The sequence below is a fragment of the Macaca fascicularis genome, chromosome 17 (assembly GCF_037993035.2).
Source record: "Macaca fascicularis isolate 582-1 chromosome 17, T2T-MFA8v1.1".
In the NCBI taxonomy this organism is placed as follows: domain Eukaryota; kingdom Metazoa; phylum Chordata; class Mammalia; order Primates; family Cercopithecidae; genus Macaca; species Macaca fascicularis.
In genome coordinates, this window is record NC_088391.1 from 88,268,508 (window position 1) to 88,288,357 (window position 19,850).

The 19,850-nt window shown below is 39.5% G+C and overlaps 2 protein-coding genes across 22 annotated transcripts in view; one reads left to right on the top strand and one right to left on the bottom strand.

Annotated features, from left to right (window-relative positions):
• Positions 1 to 19,850, top strand: part of MBNL2 (muscleblind like splicing regulator 2) — a 397,414-nt gene that overhangs the window by 348,334 nt on the left and 29,230 nt on the right. For 5 of the 21 annotated variants that reach the window (XM_074021290.1, XM_065533403.1, XM_045376806.2 and 2 more), the window contains 4 exons: positions 889 to 1,152; positions 10,836 to 10,889; positions 11,523 to 11,676; positions 19,782 to 19,817. In XM_074021290.1, the coding sequence (XP_073877391.1) occupies positions 889 to 1,152; positions 10,836 to 10,889; positions 11,523 to 11,676; positions 19,782 to 19,817 (508 nt within the window). The remainder of the gene's footprint in view (positions 1 to 888; positions 1,153 to 10,835; positions 10,890 to 11,522; positions 11,677 to 19,781; positions 19,818 to 19,850) is intronic. The other 16 variants (XM_074021295.1, XM_074021293.1, XM_074021294.1 and 13 more) reach the window with 5 other exon arrangements.
• The window catches only part of LOC141408934 (uncharacterized), a 198,970-nt gene that overhangs the window by 111,516 nt on the left and 67,604 nt on the right, over positions 1 to 19,850 (bottom strand). The window lies entirely within an intron of this gene.

Sequence of the window (19,850 nt, forward strand, 5' to 3'; positions counted from 1 at the left end):
CACACAAAAAAACCTATAGCATTCTCAGAATTGTCATCCGAGTAGGAGATTGAAGATATAGAGAGAGGTAGATAGATTATAGGTGATTGGTAGACAATAGATTATTGGTAGGTAAGCAAGTATATACACAGGTAACTAGATTAGATAGATGATTAATTAATTGATAGATTTTAGATAGATAAGTAGATGATAGATGATGGCTGGATGGACAGATGATGGATGGATGGATGATGGATGGATAGATGGATGGATGGATGGATGGTAGGTAGATAAATGGTAGATAACATTAGTAATTGCAGTTTTTACCATTAAAATAGTGATCGATTAACAGATAATGGATGGATGGATGGATGGATGGATGGGTGGATGGATAGATGAATAATAGATAATAGATGGATAGATTGATAGATGATAGATAATAGATGATGGATGAATGAACAGATGGATAGATGATTGGATAGATTGATGGTAGACGATAGATAAAGGAATGGATGCATGGATTAATAGATAGATGACAGATGATAGATACATGGATGGATGGATAGACAGACAGATAGATAGATAGATAGATAGATAGCTGCATAATATGCCACCCAGGGACAATGGAGGCCTTGTTGCTTTTCCTTTGTTATTTTAGCTGAACTGCAGATTTCGGATTATTTTCTCAATATAGATTTTCACCCTAGAAAAGGGGGTAAAACAAAACTCAAATGAGTGTCTCAGAGATTGTGGTTACCTGGGTTCTGGATAATCAGTCTTTTCTTATCAGTGGTTCAAGAGCCACCATTGAAAGCGAGGCAGCCTCCGCTCCTCCCGCGGTGGCCGGGGCCGCAGGGGCGCCTGGGCTCAGGCTTGCCTCTGCAGCGCGGCTCTTATTCCCTGTCTTAGGTATGCAGGGAGTTCCAGCGAGGAAACTGTGCCCGGGGAGAGACCGACTGCCGCTTTGCACACCCCGCAGACAGCACCATGATCGACACAAGTGACAACACCGTAACCGTTTGTATGGATTACATAAAGGGGCGTTGCATGAGGGAGAAATGCAAATATTTTCACCCTCCTGCACACTTGCAGGCCAAAATCAAAGCTGCGCAGCACCAAGCCAACCAAGCTGCGGTGGCCGCCCAGGCAGCCGCGGCCGCGGCCACAGTCATGGTAAGTGCGGCCGCCCGCCGCCCCTGCACCCTGGCGCCTCTGCGGAGGCCGCTCCGGGCTGGGACTTGGATGTTCTTCCCAACACTCGGGAAACATGGAAGGCTGCTATTCCTGCTGCTCCGCTGCCTAAGTTTTGCTGTTGTTTTCCCCCTTTTTGTTTTGTTTTGTTTTCCCCTCCTGCCCTTCTTCAGCACAATAAGTAAATCCCTCAGGTGCAGGGAAAGTCCTGGGGTCCCTGAGCTCCGTTCCCCACTCCCAGGGCAGCGGAGATTGAGTGTGCTCACTTAGGGTCTTCTTAAGAGAGGCTCAGGGCCTTGTAATGAACATGAAGGTGGGCACCGCTTCAGAGAGAGGAAAGAAAGGCGCATTTCTGCACCTGAGCACCAGGAGGCAACCAGCTCCTTGGAGCAGCGGCGGAGGACAGCTGTGGCCTAAGAGAAGCCCAGCGAGTGATCTGGCTTTTCGCTACTCCCATTCTCTCCTCTTCTTGCACTTATCACAAGGGCAGTGCTGGTCACATTCTCCACCGCAGTGAGATTTTATGCAGAATAGCAATGAATGAAACAGATGAAAGTGGAGCCATCCTGGCTGATGCAGAAAAAAAAAAAAAAAAAAAAAGACCTGTGACCTAGGCTTGCTTCCCTGAGTCACCTACTGTCGTTAGAGACCAGCAGTACATCATTATCATGGCCTGGGAGGCTGCTCAGAATCTCAGGGAGCCTAACTGTCCCTTAGAGACCAGATGCACCATTATTAGGATCACCCAGAAGCCTGTGGAGCCTCCAGAATCCTCAGCCTCGCCCCAGACCTCAGGGAATCAGAATTTAAATTGTAAAACATCCCCCAGGTGTTTCGTATGCACATTAACATTTGAGAAGCACCTGCCTAGACACTGCTTATCAAACTTGGCTACATTTTGGAACAACCTGAAGGGTCTGACCTGACATCTGTCCCTTTCCCTGAAGTTTCTTATTTTCTTATTTAATTGGTCTGGTGTGGCCTGAGCAGTGACTTTTTTTTTTTTTTTTTAAAGACAGGGTCTGTCATCCAGGCTGGAGTGCAGTGGAATGATCAGGGGTCACTGTAGCTTTAAACTCCTGGGCTCAAGTGATGCTTCCACCTCAGCCTCCTGAGTAGCTGGGTGCAGGCCCATCTAAGTTCTAAATTTTTTTGTAGAGACAGGGTCTTGCCATGTTGTCCAGGCTAGTCTCAAACTCCTGGGATCAAGCAATTCTCACATCTTTACCTCCCAACGTGTTGAGATTACAGGTACGAGCTTCCACACCTGGTGACAGTGGCATTTTTTAAAAGCTCCCAGGTGATTCCAATGCACCACAAAGCTTGAGAACCTCTGCATCAGGTTGCAGAAGTTTCTAATTAATTTGTTTTCACGCGAGCTCTCTGGCTTATCAGAAGTCTGTGTTAATATGTGATAGGCACTATGCATTCATTCTTTCAAAAAATTTAATGAGACCATGCATCTGGCACTTGCTGGGTAGAATAAATAAATCAGGCAGGTTTCCTTGCCCTCAAGGAGTTTGGAGTTAGTAACTGAGAGCAATAAAATGCTCCTCAATGACATGATAGAAATGCTTAATCGGGTCCAGAAGGCATGAAGGACTCAGTGGTCAGTCCTCCCTCAAGAAGGAGAGCTATGACTGCAGAGATGAAAAGTACAGTTTGAAAACACCTTGTTCTAGCTAGCAACCACCACCTCATACACTGATTACTGATTAAAATGGAAGGGTAGCTGTCACACAAACAAGTTCACCATTACTCAACATTGTTTGCACAAATGTTTATTAAGGCACGGACCTGCAATCAGTGATAGGGATACAGCAAGAAAGGCAACGTCTGCCCTGAGGTAATCACCACTGGGTGCGGAGCATGTGGTTATAGAGACCTTTCCAATCTGAGCTGCTTATTTCCATGCACCTTGAGCACAGGGCGCTTCATCTAAATCACTGTTTTTGTTTAATCTCTGAGTCCTTTTCTTGTCCATTTAGTGTCCTTTCCTCTTGTCCTTCTCATGCTTATGTTATTGGACATAATGCTGATTTTTCTGAGTGTGAATTCCTATATATGTGGAGATGTATGTATCTACACAAGAGGGTCAATAAAAAATAGAGAAATTCTCCCCTTTTTTGTTCTAGTAAAAGGGTAGTTTCCAAAACTCATTTTAATTGGGAATGGGAAGGAGGGGAGTAAACTGATCACTTAAGGCTGATAAAAAAGGAATTCTTTTAGAGCACAAATGAGGCCCCTGACACATTTTGCCAATGTGGAATCCATTCTACTATCCACCTAGTGAGGATCTCAGCCCATAAGAAGTAAGATTTTTTTCATTGTAATCATTATTTTAGGCCAGCTCCAACTTATCATAATTGGTGTGTTGATTGATGGGCACTAAGAACATATTTTTTCATACAATTTCTTTATTTGTTTGTTTTTTGAGACAGAGTCTTGCTCTGTCACCCAGGCTGGAGTGCGGTGGCACGATCTTGGCTCACTGGACTCTACTTCCCAGGTTCAAGAGATTCTTAGGCACCAGCCTCCCGAGTAGCTGGGACCACAGGTGCATGCCACCATGCCTAGCTAATTTTCGTATTTTCAGTAGAGATGGGCTCAGGAATGCCTGGGTTCAGAAACTTCAGACCCACCAGGTCACTCTCTTCTTTCCCTTGCCTACTTCTCTTACTATAGCCACACCATTCTCTAAGGTCAGCTTCTCTACAGGACCTGGGATCAAGGCTTTGGACATCTATAGGGATGCATTCTTACATCTTTTGACAAGGGAGAGAATGGTGTCTTTTATACCAGCTCAAATTAGATATTGGGGCGGGGGAAGAAGTTAAACATCATTTTGGTGGCTGTCCCTGTGGTCAGTGACAGGATGCTGTGATTGATTCAGCCTGGGTCCCAGTGGCTATCCTTGGTCACTGAGGTATGGAATGAGGCCCTGATAATATGAAAATATTAGTCCTTCAAGTAAAAGCATATCACAAAGATATTGTGGGTTTGGTTCCAGACCACTGCAATGAAGCGAGTATCACAATAGAACAAATCACATGAATGTTTTGGTTTCCCAGTGCGTATAAAAGTTATGTTTACACTATACTGTGGTCTATTAAATGTGCAAGAACATTATGTCTAAAGAATATATACACACCTTAATTTTAAAATATTGCTTAAAAAATGCTAACCAACAATCTGAGGTTTTAGTGAGTCGTATATTTTTGCTGGTAGAAGATGTTGCCTTGATGTTGCCTTGATGTTGATGGCTGCTGACTGATCAGGGTGGTGATTGGTGAAAGTTGTGATGACTGTAGTAATTTCTTAAAAATAAGACAACAATGAACTTTCCCACATTGATTGACTCTTCCTTTTATGAAAGATTTCTCTGTAACATGCAATGTTATTTGATAGCATTTTGCCCAGAGTAGAACTTCTTTCAAAATTGGAGTCAATCCTCTAAAACCCTGCTGCTACTTTGTCAACTAAGTTTATACACTTTGCTAAATCCTTTGGTGTCATTTCAACAATGTTCACAGCATCTTAGCCAAGAGTAGAACCCATCTCAAGAAACTACTTTCTTTGCTGCTCCATGAAGCAACTCCTCAGCCATTAAAGTTTTATCATGAAATTGTAGCAATTCACTCACATCTTCAGGCTCTACTTCTATTAAGAATTCTAGTTCTCTTGCTATTTCCATTATATCTGCAGTTACTTTCTCCATTTAAGTCTTGAACCCCTCAAAGTCTTCCACGAGGATTGGAATTAACTTCTTTCAAACTCCTGTTCATGTTGATATTTTGATCTTCCATGAATCATGAATATTCTTAATGGCATCTAGAATGGTGAATCCTTTACAGGTTTTCAGTTTACTTTGCCCAGATCCATCAGAGAAATCACTATCTATTGCAGCTACGGTCCTACAAAATTTATTTCTTAATTAATAAGACTTGACAGTTCAACTCCTTGATCCATGGGCTGCAGAATAGCTGTTGTGTTAGCAGGCATGAAAACAACATGAATCTCCTTGTACATCTCCACCAGACTCCTTGGGTGATGAGGTACATTGTCAATGAACAGTAATAATTTTGAAACAAATCTTTTTTTTCTGAGCAGTAGGTCTCAACTGTGGGCTTAAAACATTCAGTAAACCATGTTGTCAATACATATACTGTCATCCAGGCTTTGTTGTTTCATTTCTAGAGCATAGGCAGAGTAAATTTAGCATAATTCATAAAGGTCCTAGAATTTTCAGAATGGTAAATGAGCATTCAACTTAAATTCACCAGCTGCATTAGCTTCTAGCAAGAGTTGGCTGCTGTACTTTGAAGGTTTGAAGCCAGTCTTGACTACTCTGTAGCTCTGAAAGTCCTAGTTGACATCTTCCAATATCTGGCTTTTTTGTCTACATTGACATCTGTTCTTTAGTGTGGCCACCTTCATCAGTGATCTTAGCTAGATTTTCTGAATAACTTGCTGCAGCTTCTCCATCAGCCCTTGCTGCTCACCATGCACTTTTATGTTATAGAGACGGCTTGTTTGCTTCAACCTCGTGAACCAATCTCCGCTAGCTTCCAACTGTTCTTTTGTATCTTCCTCTCTCCTTTCAGGCTTCATAGAATTGAGGAGAGTCAGGACCTTGCTCTAAGTTAGGTTTTCAGCCAGCATAGTGGCTCCTGCCTGTAATCCCAGCACTTTGTGGGGCAGAGGTGGGTGGATCACTGGAAGCCAGGAGTTTGAGACCAGCCTGGCCAACATGGTGAAACCCCATCTCTACTAAAAATACAAAAATTAGCTGGGCATGGTGGCACACGGCTATCATTCTAGCTACTCGAAGAGCTGAGGCATGAGAATCGCTTGAACCTTTGAAGGCAGAGGTTGCAGCGAACTGAGATCGTGCCACTGCACTCCAGCCTGGGTGACAGAGTGAGACTCTGCCTCAAGAAAATAAATAAATAAATAAATAAATAAATAAGGCATTGGTTTAAGGGAATGCTATGGCTGGTTAGATCTGTCCAGCCCACTAAAATTTTTTCCACATCGGCAATAAGGCTATTTTGCTCTCTTATCATTTGTATGTTCACTGGAGTAGCACTTTTAATTTCCTTCAAGAACTTTCCCTTTGCAGTCACAACATGGATAACCTTGGCACAAGAAGTGTAGCTTTTAGCATATCTTGGCTTTCGATATGCCTTCCTCACTAAGCTTAATCATTTCTAGCTCCAATATGGAGTATGTATTTTAAGTAATAATGTGTGTCTCTTTCTTTCACTTGAACACTTAGAGGCCATTTAAAGTTATTAATTGCCTAATTTCAATATAATTTTGTCTCAGAGAATAGGGAGGCCTGAGGAAGGAGAGAGAGGGGTGATAGCCAGTGAGTGGAGCAGTCAAACCATGCATGACATTTATCAATTAAGTTCGCGGCATGGTTCATGGTGCCCCAAAACAATTAAAATAGTAACATCAAACATCACTGATCACAAATCATCATAAGAGATATAATAACATTAAATGTTAAGATATTGTGAGAATTACCAAAATGTGACAAAGACACAAAGTTATCACATGCTGTTGGAAAAATGACACTGATAGACTTAACATAGGGTTGCCACAAACCTTCAATTTTAAAAAACTGAAGTATCTGCGAAGTACCATATAACAAAGTGCAATAAAACAACCTATGCCTGTACTTATTAACACAACATATCAAGGTACTAATAATGACCTTAGGGCTGAGCCCTGATTTCATCTGCCTGTTTTCTCAATGGACCATTTCTAACATCTGCAACCAATATATACTTCAGTCATTAAAGGAACAATGTACCTAGTATATGTCAGTGGTAGATGACCTGGGCTGATGGGGATAAGAGGGAAAATGGCCATTTACACAAACAGGTCATTTCCCTGCTGCATTTCTTCAAGTCAAAGCTGTACTCTTCTGTGTACCCTTGTACACATTTTCACATTACATTCATGGTTACATTCCTCAAGCTGCATAAAGATTATTGCAGTGGATGCCAACAGTGTTAGTTACCATAGTTTCTTGGATTGTTACACCGTGCCCAAATTTGGAGTTCTGATAAGTCAGAGGATCTTGCAGCATCGTCAAAGACAACCCAAAGGAATGTAGTTTCAGAACAAAAGCCAGGTTCTTTCTGACAATGACATGAAAATTACTGAATCTGTCATGTGTTTTTAGTTGAAGTGAGACGCTCATTTGAAACCAGCCTAGGTGCTGTTGGATAAAGTCAAAGTATTGCTACTCTAATGGCAAAATTACTCAGTTCATGAAAGAAAAGCTATTATTTTATTTCCTTATTTAAAAGGACAAACAGGAGTGATGAATGCAGTTAGAAGATATTAATATTCCATCCATGACTTCCATATATAAACCCCAAGCATTTCCAGGGTACAATTTTTATTATTGTCTGGAGATTTCCCACTTAATTAGATGCTTAAAAAGAATGGAAAGTTTTGACTCCAGAATAAAAGACATTTAGTTCCTTTAGAGTCTTATTCTTTTAAATACTTCTTAAAACATAACCATCACAATCACCAGAATTTTTTAAACATGAGAATAAGCCAGACAGAACTTTTCTTCGGTAGTGTTAACACAAAAGGTGTCTGATCTTCATACAAGCAATCTTTGTTCACATACACCAAAATGGAGTGACACAAGGAAAGAACCATTTTGCAAAAGGAAACAGGACAAGCGGCCATCAGCTAGATATGTTTTGATTGTTGAGGAAAGTCTGTACAGGAACTTTGATTGGCATCCTACTTGTCTACTTTCTTTCCTACTTTAAAGTGACAGCTCTGATCATTGTTGTCAGTGTTTTCTGACCCCTCAGATTTGGTCTTTGCCTATCATGCCTGATGTGGGCAGTTGGTTCGATTACCTTGACTTGCAGGTGGATTGGTCCTCAATTCAAAAAAATAAAAGCCTAACTGCCCATAGGACCTCCTCTGACTCATCACCCATGCTCACCAAACTGGAGAGGCCCAGAGAAGCAAAGGCTCAGAATGTTGGTGATGCCAGCCAGATGGATTCCAAGTGGCTGATACATAGTGAGGACTCAATTAACTGTCTTGGTGCTTAAGGAGGATCTTAGGATACACTGGGCTTGGTGATCTATGAGATCTGTTCTAAGCCTGAAGATCTTTCAATGTAGGTAAACATATGCCAGCAGTCAAAATCACTGAAAACTGAGCATCTGTATATGAAAATGGTACATTATAACATGATTATTCATCCACATGGATTTTTAAAATACATTCTCCACATACCTGCTTCACCGTGTGAGATGAACAGCATGTTAATATGCACACCCCACCCTCCAAGACCTCAGTGTTTACTTAAAAAGGAGAGATCTGCCTCTAATAAAGAAAACTCATGCCATGGAGTGATAGAAAGAGATACATGTCACTGTCCTGCTCACTCTAGTGTTCTCAGTTTTTTTACATTCCTAGATTATTCTAAATTCTATGGAAATTAAGTTTCATCACACTAAGACCAGAAGAAGAACATTAACCTTCCAGGTGACAATCCTAAAGGGAAATGTTTATTATTTTTCATTGTACTTGGAGACTTCATTAAATGGTTCCTTGTTAAGTCAAATTTTTGTTCATGAATATCAGCCTTTGGAGACACAATCGCTCTTCTAGTTAACATGTCGGAAAAGATCAACCCATTAGTGGATTCATTCTGTAAATACTTAGGATTGCAAACGGGAAGGGAAAAATTGAGTCCAGAAAGTTAAGGCCAAAATGATTTTGAGTTTAACGATCCAGTTCACGTTCTCAATGTGTTCCATGAGAATAGGCTTTGTAACCTTCTTCAGCTGACGCAAATTAACTGAAGCTCGAAAAACAAAACAAAAGAAAACCCTGCACTGCTTAACAATGCAAAGCTGTGCAAGGATGGAAGATTTGAAACAAAAATGGCATTATGGAAGTTACATGATGTCAAAGTTACATGCAAGGAAAGAATATCCAGTACACAGAAGTTTTGTCAGCTCATTGTTTTTAATGTTCACAATTGTACTTTCACAACATTGATTTCATGTTATTCGATGACCCTGATCAAAACTACCTTCCAAAACATTTTCTTCTCCATTGGCCATTCTAAATCTCTTCTCTGCCTGTAGTTCTTTCTACTTTATTTCTAGTCTCTTCCCCTCCACAGCTCTCCCCTATTATCTCCATACTTTTTATCCTGAATTATAAAACAATAATAAACATCCTTTATCCAGGAAAATGTCATTAACTGTTTCCCATTTTAAAGGTTTAGTACTATCTCATGTCAAATGACAAAGTTCTATTTCAAAACTTTGGAATATAATATTTGTATTTATTAGACAAACCTTAGGGATTTACCTATTGTGCTAAACATAGAAAAGGGTATTTCATTTTTTATTTGCATTGGAGCAATTCCTTTGAATTATTTATTTGCATAGAATTCCATCATAGAATTTTTAATTTTGTTTTTTTTTTTACAACAATTAACAAAGAATAGGAAAATTTTTCATCGTGGTCTAAATCAATCCATATTTGTTTTTATTTCAGTTGTTTAAATGAAACTGTCTTCCCAAAATTATGGTTCTAAGTTAAAGATATTATTTTACTTCTAATCTTTCAAGCAGTTCTTTGCTATTATTTTTAGCTGTTTGCTATTTTTAGCTGTTGTATGTGTTCTTTCCAAGAGTTCCACTTTTCATTAATGGGGTTGCTCACTGACTGTAGCTAAAAGTACAAATAGAATTACTAAATAGAAATTATTTTGATACCGGGGGACACTAAATACCTTTTAAAGGGTATTTTCTTAGTATAATCCGGTAAGTTGTTTGAGATAAATGAAATGAACATTTCAAATGTAGTAGAAAACAGAATGGATGATAAGTTGGTTGTTAGAAACAGGATGATGGAATAAAAGTGGGGAATTCTGGAAACTCACTATTTAAATTCAAGACACTAAATTTGGAACTTTAGTCCACATGACAAGACTCACACTAGCAGAGTGAAGACAAGAATTGAGACAATTATCCACATGATTCAGACAAAAAATAAAGATCCAAACCCAACAGTTTCGCCTAAATAATCTTGTGTTTGAATATTTTTTTGCCTGAATTTTTTGTCTCAGTTCGCCACTTCATTTTGTTAGGCTAGCTATGAATTTTAAATTATTTTTATGAAAAATTTCAACTTGGGTCTTATCCTTACTCGATGGATTCATTGTTTCATATTTGAAAACTAACTTATCAGAAGTTCTTCGATCCTATGGCCCTTACAAATTTTGCATTTTTTTCTGAAGCAATATAAAAAATGCTTATGGTGTGTATGCAAGCTGCTGTTTTAATTAACTTTCCTGAATTTCAAACATCTATATTTTACTCTCTTATATGCTTTTAACTAAGGTATAGTAGATGCATTTTTGCTTCAATACTAATTTAAGGTGTAATATTCATTTCTTTAGAGAACATTTTTGTTGTTGTGCATGCCTAGTGTTTTGTACGTTGTATATTGCATTCAGAATATTTTTTTCCTTCTCACCTATCCACAATGCAATGCCGTTCCCATGATGCACCTCTGCTTGCTGTTTACCTGTATGTTAATTCGCTTGAATCCCATTGGCCCACTGCCATCATGTGCTCGCTGCCTGTTATTAAAAGACTCAGTCGACTGCCAAAGCAATGAAGCGACCTCTCGAAGCAACTGTAGACCTGGTACTTTGACCTTTCACCTTTCGCTTTGCATGTAGCTTTTCAGAGAACCATCTGAGATTTGTATTACTTGTAAAATATTGGTTGCGAACAATCATTATTATTAATTTATGGAAAAAATCCAATAAGGTGTTTAGCCATCTCATTCTCATACGTAATCTGTGAAATAAATTAATCCTAACAAATTTTAATACCTTTTCCAAAAGAGTGAAGCAAATTTAAATTATTTGACTCAGAAAATGTTCATTATAATTCTTATTAACCTTTAAATTCAAGAAATTGCCATTTAGTTAAATAAAAGAATAGGTATTAATAATAACACCAATGCTTCCTCCCCCTTAGAATAGTTTAACTCATTTTAAAAGCTGAAGCCATTTTTTTGTTGTTGTTGTTGCTTGATAGTTTTTCTTTTCCTTAGTTGAGATGCTACCGTTTTGGGTTACAGAAATCATGCTTTCGCTCTCAATAACAAATTCTCACTCATTCGACATTGCCGCTGTTTAAATTAAGGTGCATGGCAGAGGCATCTCCTTAGCTGTCATTTTTAAAAAGAATGTTGCAATTGATGATCTCTATGAACACGGAAGTTGTGTTTGCTTTAAGTTAGACATATCTTATCGAATTCTTCATTTCTAGGCCTTTCCCCCTGGTGCTCTTCATCCTTTACCAAAGAGACAAGCACTTGAAAAAAGCAATGGTACCAGTGCGGTCTTTAACCCCAGCGTCTTGCACTACCAGCAGGCTCTCACCAGCGCACAGTTGCAGCAACACGCCGCGTTCATTCCAACAGGTATGTGCCCTTACTGCCCTATGTCCTGTGCCCTTCTGGTCATGTGCTTTCTTCTCATTTCTTTAAGCTGTTTGGTGGCATCTAGTTTGCTTTTGAAGGTATAATACAGTTTGAAATTCATCGTTGTCCTAGCTATCTAAATGTATTTACCTTACTTTGAATGATAGCTAAAGACTGTTAGGATTCTAAAGCCAAATATTTGATAGATTGAAAAGACAGATTTAACCCATGAGAAACAGAGAGCAGTTAGGGCTTTTGGTTTCTCGTAGTCACACAAGCCCTGTCAAATTGTTTATGTAAATAAGACCTTTTATGTGTGACAGTTGAAATTTGTCGTTAACTGTGAATGACCTAAAAAATAGCAATTCCAGTAAATACTAACCATTTTTTTCTATTTCTATTCAGAGCACTAAAACAATGAGACTATTCAAATTAAAGCAATTCTCTACTCATATTTTTATATCCATTCTATCTCTTTCTCCATCCTTCTCAACTTTCACCAAGTTCACAAGTATATAGAGCTCTTATCCTCAGTGTCTAAGCCAATGCCTGATACTATTACGTACCATGTGCATTAACTATGATTCCACTAAAAGATCCATTGTAATAGTCATAGAATCTTAGAGTTTAAAGGACTCTTAGTGATCTCCTCATCCAGATGATTGTTTTACAGATGAGAAAACTGAGGCCCCCTAAATGAGAAGTGACTTTCCAAGGTGCCACAACTAATGAGAAAAAGAACTGAGTTTCCCTGTGACCAACTCCATTTACATCACATTCTACCACCCAGACCTGCCTCTATATACACATACCACAGAGTTCTCCTGAAAAAAGAAAAGAGCAGATAAAAGTGAATTTTTGAATAAATGACCCCAAAAAGTCAGATAAAAGTAAAAAAACAAAAGTATAAAGCATGTCATCCCTCCCCTATTTGCACCGACATCTCTAACCACAGATACACACACGCACACCATATGCAAAGATAGTCACTGTAATTGACTTCGGTTTTCACCTTATAGTCAATGTTAGAAGCAGGGGATAACGTAAGCCCTGGTGGGAAGACCATCCATTCAGTTCTTTGTGAGTCAAAATTCTTCAGCCCACAACAGTGAAATGAAGGTAAATGTAAATGAATAACAATTCTAACAAAAAGAGGTTTTTGATTCAAATCCATAAGTTTGAACTTTTCCAGCTTATTATCCATTTCCTTAAATCCCATAGCTTATCAGAGTTAACATCAGAGGGAGGTAAAATATTTCTGTGATATTCTTTGTATAAAATCTACACTTTGAAATGGATTAGTAACCTGTGAACAATACATATTTTAGTTAAGATATAAATTATGTGAGCAAAGTGGTTTTTCAGTGTTTACTTTTCTTATTTTAGTTTTGAACCTATCTTAAATTCACAGACTTGTAGAAGAAATCTCTAATGCAGTATTTATTAGGGGTTCACTCTTGCCCTATTACAGCTTTAATTAGTGACATCCCAGTGCTGTTACAGCATAGCAGTGTTTTAACATGTAATCTACTTGAGATAACACATTTGTAAAATAATTACTAGAAGGTAAACTTACGTTAATGTCCTGTGTGGTTTCTACAAAGTGTCTCATTATAGACCTCTTGGCCACTAGATATTTTATGATAAAAAAAAAAAAATTAAGGAAGAATATACCGAGGGGAAAAATGTAAAAGGAGAAGCCTGTTTCTGAAGAATGGATGTTACTGCCATTACCATGTCCTGGGAATACCTATGGAGCTCTGGTGCTAAGCCTGCCAAAAGACCCGGAAGCCCTCCAGCACATGTTTAATTCTCCAACCCAATAATGACTGATTTGTTAAATCACTGAAAGAATCATCAGTTTAAAATATTTCACCTGGAAGCCTTTTAAACATTTCCAAAGCAAGGATAAACAACATCCCTTATGCAATGACCTGATTTTTGTTGATGAAATGTATTGCGTGAAGGACCCATGCGGCTGCATTGGCTGCTGTGGTTGTGTACTTCCGCCCTCTGGTGGATTCTTTAGGAACAGCTTAAGTGTGTCTGGCAACCCTCAATACAGTGGGCTTTGGAAGCCAAAAAGTGGGTCCTGGCACACCAATACAGTGACTAGAAGGGTTTCCATTTCTTACAAGACATGAATATCAGAGTGAACAAACATGTGGATCTAGTGTTCTGAAATGGTATTTCAACTGCTAAGAATTTTCACATTTCTCTTAAATGAGGAAAGAGAAAATAATTTTATTAAAAGGAAATTAAAATAATCTTTAACCCACTTAAACCCGTACCAGGAATCTTATTGTTCATTATAGCTCAAGGTTTTGCTTCTGATTTTCTTTCTTATAAGCCACATTTTCAACTTTATTTCTAAAATGATAAAGATGATAATCACTCATTGTTCATCATTGTTGATTTGAAACCTCTGCAAATCAAGTGAAGATGTTCAAAAATAATTCTTACAACTTGGTACATAGAGGACCCACTACTTTTAAATGAACAGATTTTGATTTTTCTATAAATGTTTTACATAAACATAAATATAAAACAAAAAAGTATTTTGTGTTTTCCTGAAGGTTGCCCTTGATCAAAAACCATTCATAGTTAAAGCTTTTGATATGATACTAAAATTCTCCCATTGACACAATGTGAATTTGGATTTTGGGAATTCTGCCTCCAGTTTGCAAAGATATTAATATAAAATGTTATGCAAAATATGAGAGTCTTCTCCCAAACCATGCTAAGATCATTATTGCCCTAGTTGATGCCCTAGTACATTTGCCGCGGGTGGAAGTTTTCTTTTTTTTTTTTTCTTTTTTGATTGGGATTATTTTAACCAAGTAGTTAGACTTTTTCTTTTCTATGTTAGGAAAGTGGCAAAACCACACACACTTACAAAAATAGCAGCATAATAATTCTTGGCATTTCTCTGACAGGTTTATTCTAAGTTACTGTAAATGTTCTTATAGACATTATCTCATTATTCTTCAAGATGTTGCAGTTCTGTCAGTGGCAGGCATGGTTATTTGCATTTTGCAGATGGAAAAACTGAGGCTGTGTCTACACTGCAAAGTGGAATACATAATTAACGGAACTACCCAGATAATTCTGGCTCACAGATATGACAGCTGAAATATTTGTGCAACTGAAGCAGAAAACATTTGAGAAGTCTTTGTTCATAGAATTGGTGCCTTAGTGAAATGCTTCAACTGATCAGAACAAAGGCAACCCACAGAATCCTTCCTTGATTTATTTCATTACATTGAAAGTACAGAATAAGTAGAACAGGGGACAGTGTCCAGATATGGCCTAATGATGAGAAATGTGTAAATGTTACATCAGATTGTCACATGACTTGGTGAAACATTGATCAGTGTTTAGTGGCATCTATATCTGCATAAGCACAACAAAATTTATTCCATTCAATTCAGCAAACATACCTTGAACCCGTACTATGTTCTGGGTTCCAGAGCCAGTAATGAGAATACAAAAGAGTTCATAATGATGTGAAAACCAAATATTATGCAGAGGATGAAACAGTACCTGAGGGTCTGGGCAAAGCTATTCAAGAGTGAAGGAGAGGGGACAATGAATTATGCCTCCAGCATGTGCACCAGGTGGTGGTTACGAAGGATATGGAGAAAGAAGACTTTCCGAAGTAGGAGAAGTTTGCCTAGGAGTTTGAAAGAGAAGCAAGATTTTATCAGAGGGGGAAAAGCATCCCATTTGGGACGTGGGAAGAGTGTACTTGAAGAATAGAAAATTGTCCATCATAACTATGACATAAAGTATATACAGGGTGTATGCAGAGAGTAGAGGATGGGAGTGTTATAGAAAGGCAGAGATGTGGCATTGAGTAAGGGAGCCACACATGCATAAGCTATGCATTTCCAATATTCACAGCATTATTAGGCCACTTAGAGAGAGAGGCTCATGGAATTAATTTGGTTAAGGATTTCAGCCACATCCAGGACTGAAGCCAAAGTGACATGACTGATCCTAGCCCAGTGCAGCTGTGGGAGCTGTGGATTATTTGCAGTACCATTGGTATTCACATGCATGGCACAGCAAAGCTCTCCAAGAGACCCTCCGCTCCACATTTGAATGAAAGAAAAATAAGAGGGCATTTTTATAGGTGTAACTTTTTTTTTTTTTTTTTTTTTTTTTTGGAGACAGAGTCTTACTCTGTCACCCAGGCTGGAGTGCAGTGGCGTGATCTTGGCTCACTGCAACTTCCGCCTCCCAGGTTCAAGCGATTCTCTTGCCTCAGCCTCCTGAGTAGCTGAGGTTACAGGCATCTGCCATCGCACCCGCCTAATTTTTTTGTATTTTTCGTAGAGACAGGGTTTTACCATCTTGGCCAGACCATTCTTGATCTCCTTGACCTTTTGATCCACCCGCCTCGGCCTTCCAAGGTGCTGGGATTACAGGCGTGAGCCACTGCACCCGGCCAGGTGTAACTTTGAATCCATCCATGGTTGACTCTAAAACGGAGCAACTCACAAACTGGGTATTTTATTAAATTTTAGAAACAAATCACTCCCAGCACACTTCTTACTAATGGCAGAGAACATTCATTCAACACATTGACCACCTACTATGTGCCCCATAGACCTAGACAGACAAGATCTCTGCTCTCCCAGAGTTTACAAGAAAGGGGGAAAGGTCAATGTTCAACAAATATCCATAGAAAATACAATTAGAATTTATTTATTTATTTATTTATTTATTTATTTATTTATTTATTTTGAGATGGAGTCTTGCACTGTAGCCCAGGCTGGAGTGCAGTGGTGCGATCTTTGCTCACTGCAACCTCCACCTCCTGGGTTCAAGTGATTCTCCTGCCTCAGCCTCCTGAGTAGCTGGGATTACAGGCACGCACCACCACACCCAGCTAATTTTTGTATTTTTAGTAAAGATGGGGTTTCGCCATGTTGGGCAGGCTGGTCTTGAACTCCTGACCTCAGGTGATCCACCCGCCTCGGCCTCCCAAAGTTTTTGGATTACAGGTGTGAGCCACCGTGCTCAGCCATTTTTTTTATGAGTACAGGTTGAGTACCCCTTGATCCAAAATGCTTGGGACCAGAAATATTTCAGATTTTGGATTTTTTTTTTTTTCGGATTTTAGAATATTTGGATTACATTAACTAGTTGAGCACCCCAAATTTGAAAATCTGAAATCTGAAATGCTCCAAGAAGCATTTTCTTTGAGGGGCATGTTAGCACTTGAAAAGTTTCGGATTTTAGAGCGTTTTGGATTCAGATTTTCAGACTTGGAATGCTCAACCTGTACTATGAATGAAAAAGTAGAGTTCAGTGAGATTAAAAATAGAAACTGACTTGATGGCATGGGGAGGTAGGTAAAATAACAACTGAGCATTTTCTAAAGAAGTGACATATACCCTGAGATCTGGAAGATGAAAAAAGTGAGGTGAAGATTATTCTAGGCCAAGGGGACAGCTTGTGGGAAGCTCAAAAATAGGACAAATGTGTAATGTGTTCAGTTCAAAGAAAAGAAAATTAATCTGTCTGTATCATGGTGCCAGGGAAGAGAGGTGTAGGAGGGCCTGGGGAGGTAGTCAGAGACTAGACCACAGGGGACCTTTATCCTAAAAGCAATGAGAAACCACTGAATGGTTTCCAGCGGAGGAGTGGCCAGGCCGCATTTGGAAAGATCTACTCTGCCAGCAGCTGGAGAATGAACTAAGGAGGGACGAGAATGGAAGCAGGAAGACCACGTAGGATGTTATCACATAGGCCAGCCTAGAGATAATGGTGACCAGGACTTCAGATGTGGCAGTTGTGACGGACAAACAGATGACTGCAAGCTGCATGCTAGAAGCAGGATTGCGTTGGCTGATTGGTGAGCTGGACCTGGGAAGTTCACAAGGGGAAGGGGTATCAGGCCTAACTTTCAGTTCAGACTAGAGCTCTACTTAGATGGTGATGCCCATCAGGTATCTCCTGAGGTGTAGAAAGTCTCTCCCATCCAAGTCCTAACCAGGCCCGACCCTGCTTAGCTTCTGAGATCAGATAAGATCAGGCGCTTTCAGGGTGGTGTGGCCATAGACCGAGGTGTAGAAAGTTTCTGTGAAAAGATCAAAGTTCGGTCCTGTTCCATTTGATACACTTATGAGACATCCAAGCAGAGAGGTGAGGGGGGCATTTAGAGGAAAGGACCTGGAACTTTGAGAAGAAATCTGCGTGGGATACACAAATATGGAAGCTCCTGGAATCCAAACCCACGAAGTGAACGATACACCACAGGAAATGCAGCATAGATGAAAAGGATCCATGACTGAGTCCTGAGGAACTCCAGCATAGAGAGAGTGAGTTCAGGGAAGGAAGGTCGTTCAGCAAAGTAGACAAAGGGACTTGCCAGAAAGAAAAGTGTGTGTGTGTGTGTGTGTGTGTGTGTGTGTGTGTGTGTGATCAAAAATCTAAGGGAAGACAGTGGCTTCCGATGGAGGGAAGGGCAGAGTGCTGAATGCTGCTAAGAATCAGGAACAGTGAGGTGAGGATGGGAGAGTTCCTGCTGGCTGCAGCAATATGGGATTTTCCTGGTGATTGGCATTCACAATTTAAGTGCAGAGGTCAAATGAAAGCCAAATTGAAGAGGAATGAAGACTCAGTAGGGATAGGGAAGTAAACATTTATGTGCAGGTAGATTTCCAGAAGTTTGATTGTGAAGATGAGAGAATAGGGCTGGAGAAAGGTTTAAGTTGGATGTATTGGCCCACATTTGTTGAAGACTATGGCTGTAGCCCAGTTAAATAGCCCCCTTTCCTGACTAGGTCATGTTAGCTTGATCAAAATGTAGTTCAGGCAAAAAGTTGCCCTCCAGCGTGAACAGCTCCACAGAGAATAAAGATCTACACATCTCAAATTCTCCAACTAAGATCTCAGAAGTCAGTTCTGAAACTCTAAGAGGACATTCCTATATTCACAAGAAACTACTTCTCAGGCACCTACATGACACCCAGTCTTCAATGATCTAAATCCATGTATTACTTTTTTTTCATGGAACTGAACCAGTAGCAGATAATTCCCCAAAGCTTTCAATACAGTTTTCTTTCAGTTCTCCACAACATGCATGAATATAATATTCATGGTCAGAGTTTCCTGATGCGTGTATGATAATTATGACCACCACAAGTAAGACAGCTATTTCTAAGAAAGGGTTGAAATCGCCCCTCCCACCTCCTACCTCCCCACTCAGACACCAACTTGAGATTTCCTAGTTTTGCCAGAAATCCTCCTCAGGGATCACCCTGTAGTAGTCATGACAAAATTCCTTAGCCCCGGTCCTAACTCAGCTGCAACTCTGCACTATTTTGCCTCTACAGTGTTTAGGCTTTATTGCCAGGCACTACTCCTTTATCACAATGAATCTTACAACAGAGAGAAGACCATGTGCTCATACAGGTCATTCCCTGTAAGAACCTCAGTCTTCCTAGGTGATTAGGCTTTCAAGCAGTAATCTAAAATTCACCCATCCTGCCCTGCAAGTTTCTGATTTGGAGAATATCTTAAATCTTAAATACTGTTCTTATTTTCATACCATTGTTGACACAAAACATTTACAGTCAAACAAACAAGTAAACTTTTAATGCAGGAAGTTCAGTGTATTCTAGTGAATATAAAAGATGACCTGGATTTAGGAAGAGAATTCTATTTCTACCCTTCCCCTTGACCCACACCATGCATGACCTTGGAGGAGTTACTATGCCTCAGATTTTTCATCTGTAAAATACCTGCTTCCTACCTTGGAGGATTAACTTGATAATGTCTGTAAAATACTTTGAGGTTTTAGAGGAAGGACACCACAGCATTATCACATGTCATTCTTATTAGAATCATGTCGATGCATATGAATAGAAAGTGTGGACAGTGGTCTAAGGAGTGAGCTTGGAATAATATTGGCTTAAAATAAGTCTGATATATTTGTGTCTGTACTGACAATGTGAATGGCCCTAAAAGACTGTGTTAACTAACCCTACTTATTTCTGGTTGTGCTTCAATCTCACTTTGAATGTTAACTCTAAACCGCTAACCTGTTTCTTTCCCTTTATTCACTTTTTCCACCCACCATTGCATGACATCAGGGTCAGTTTTGTGCATGACACCCGCTACCAGTATTGGTAGGTTTCAACCTTTTTTATTTGTCTTTTATA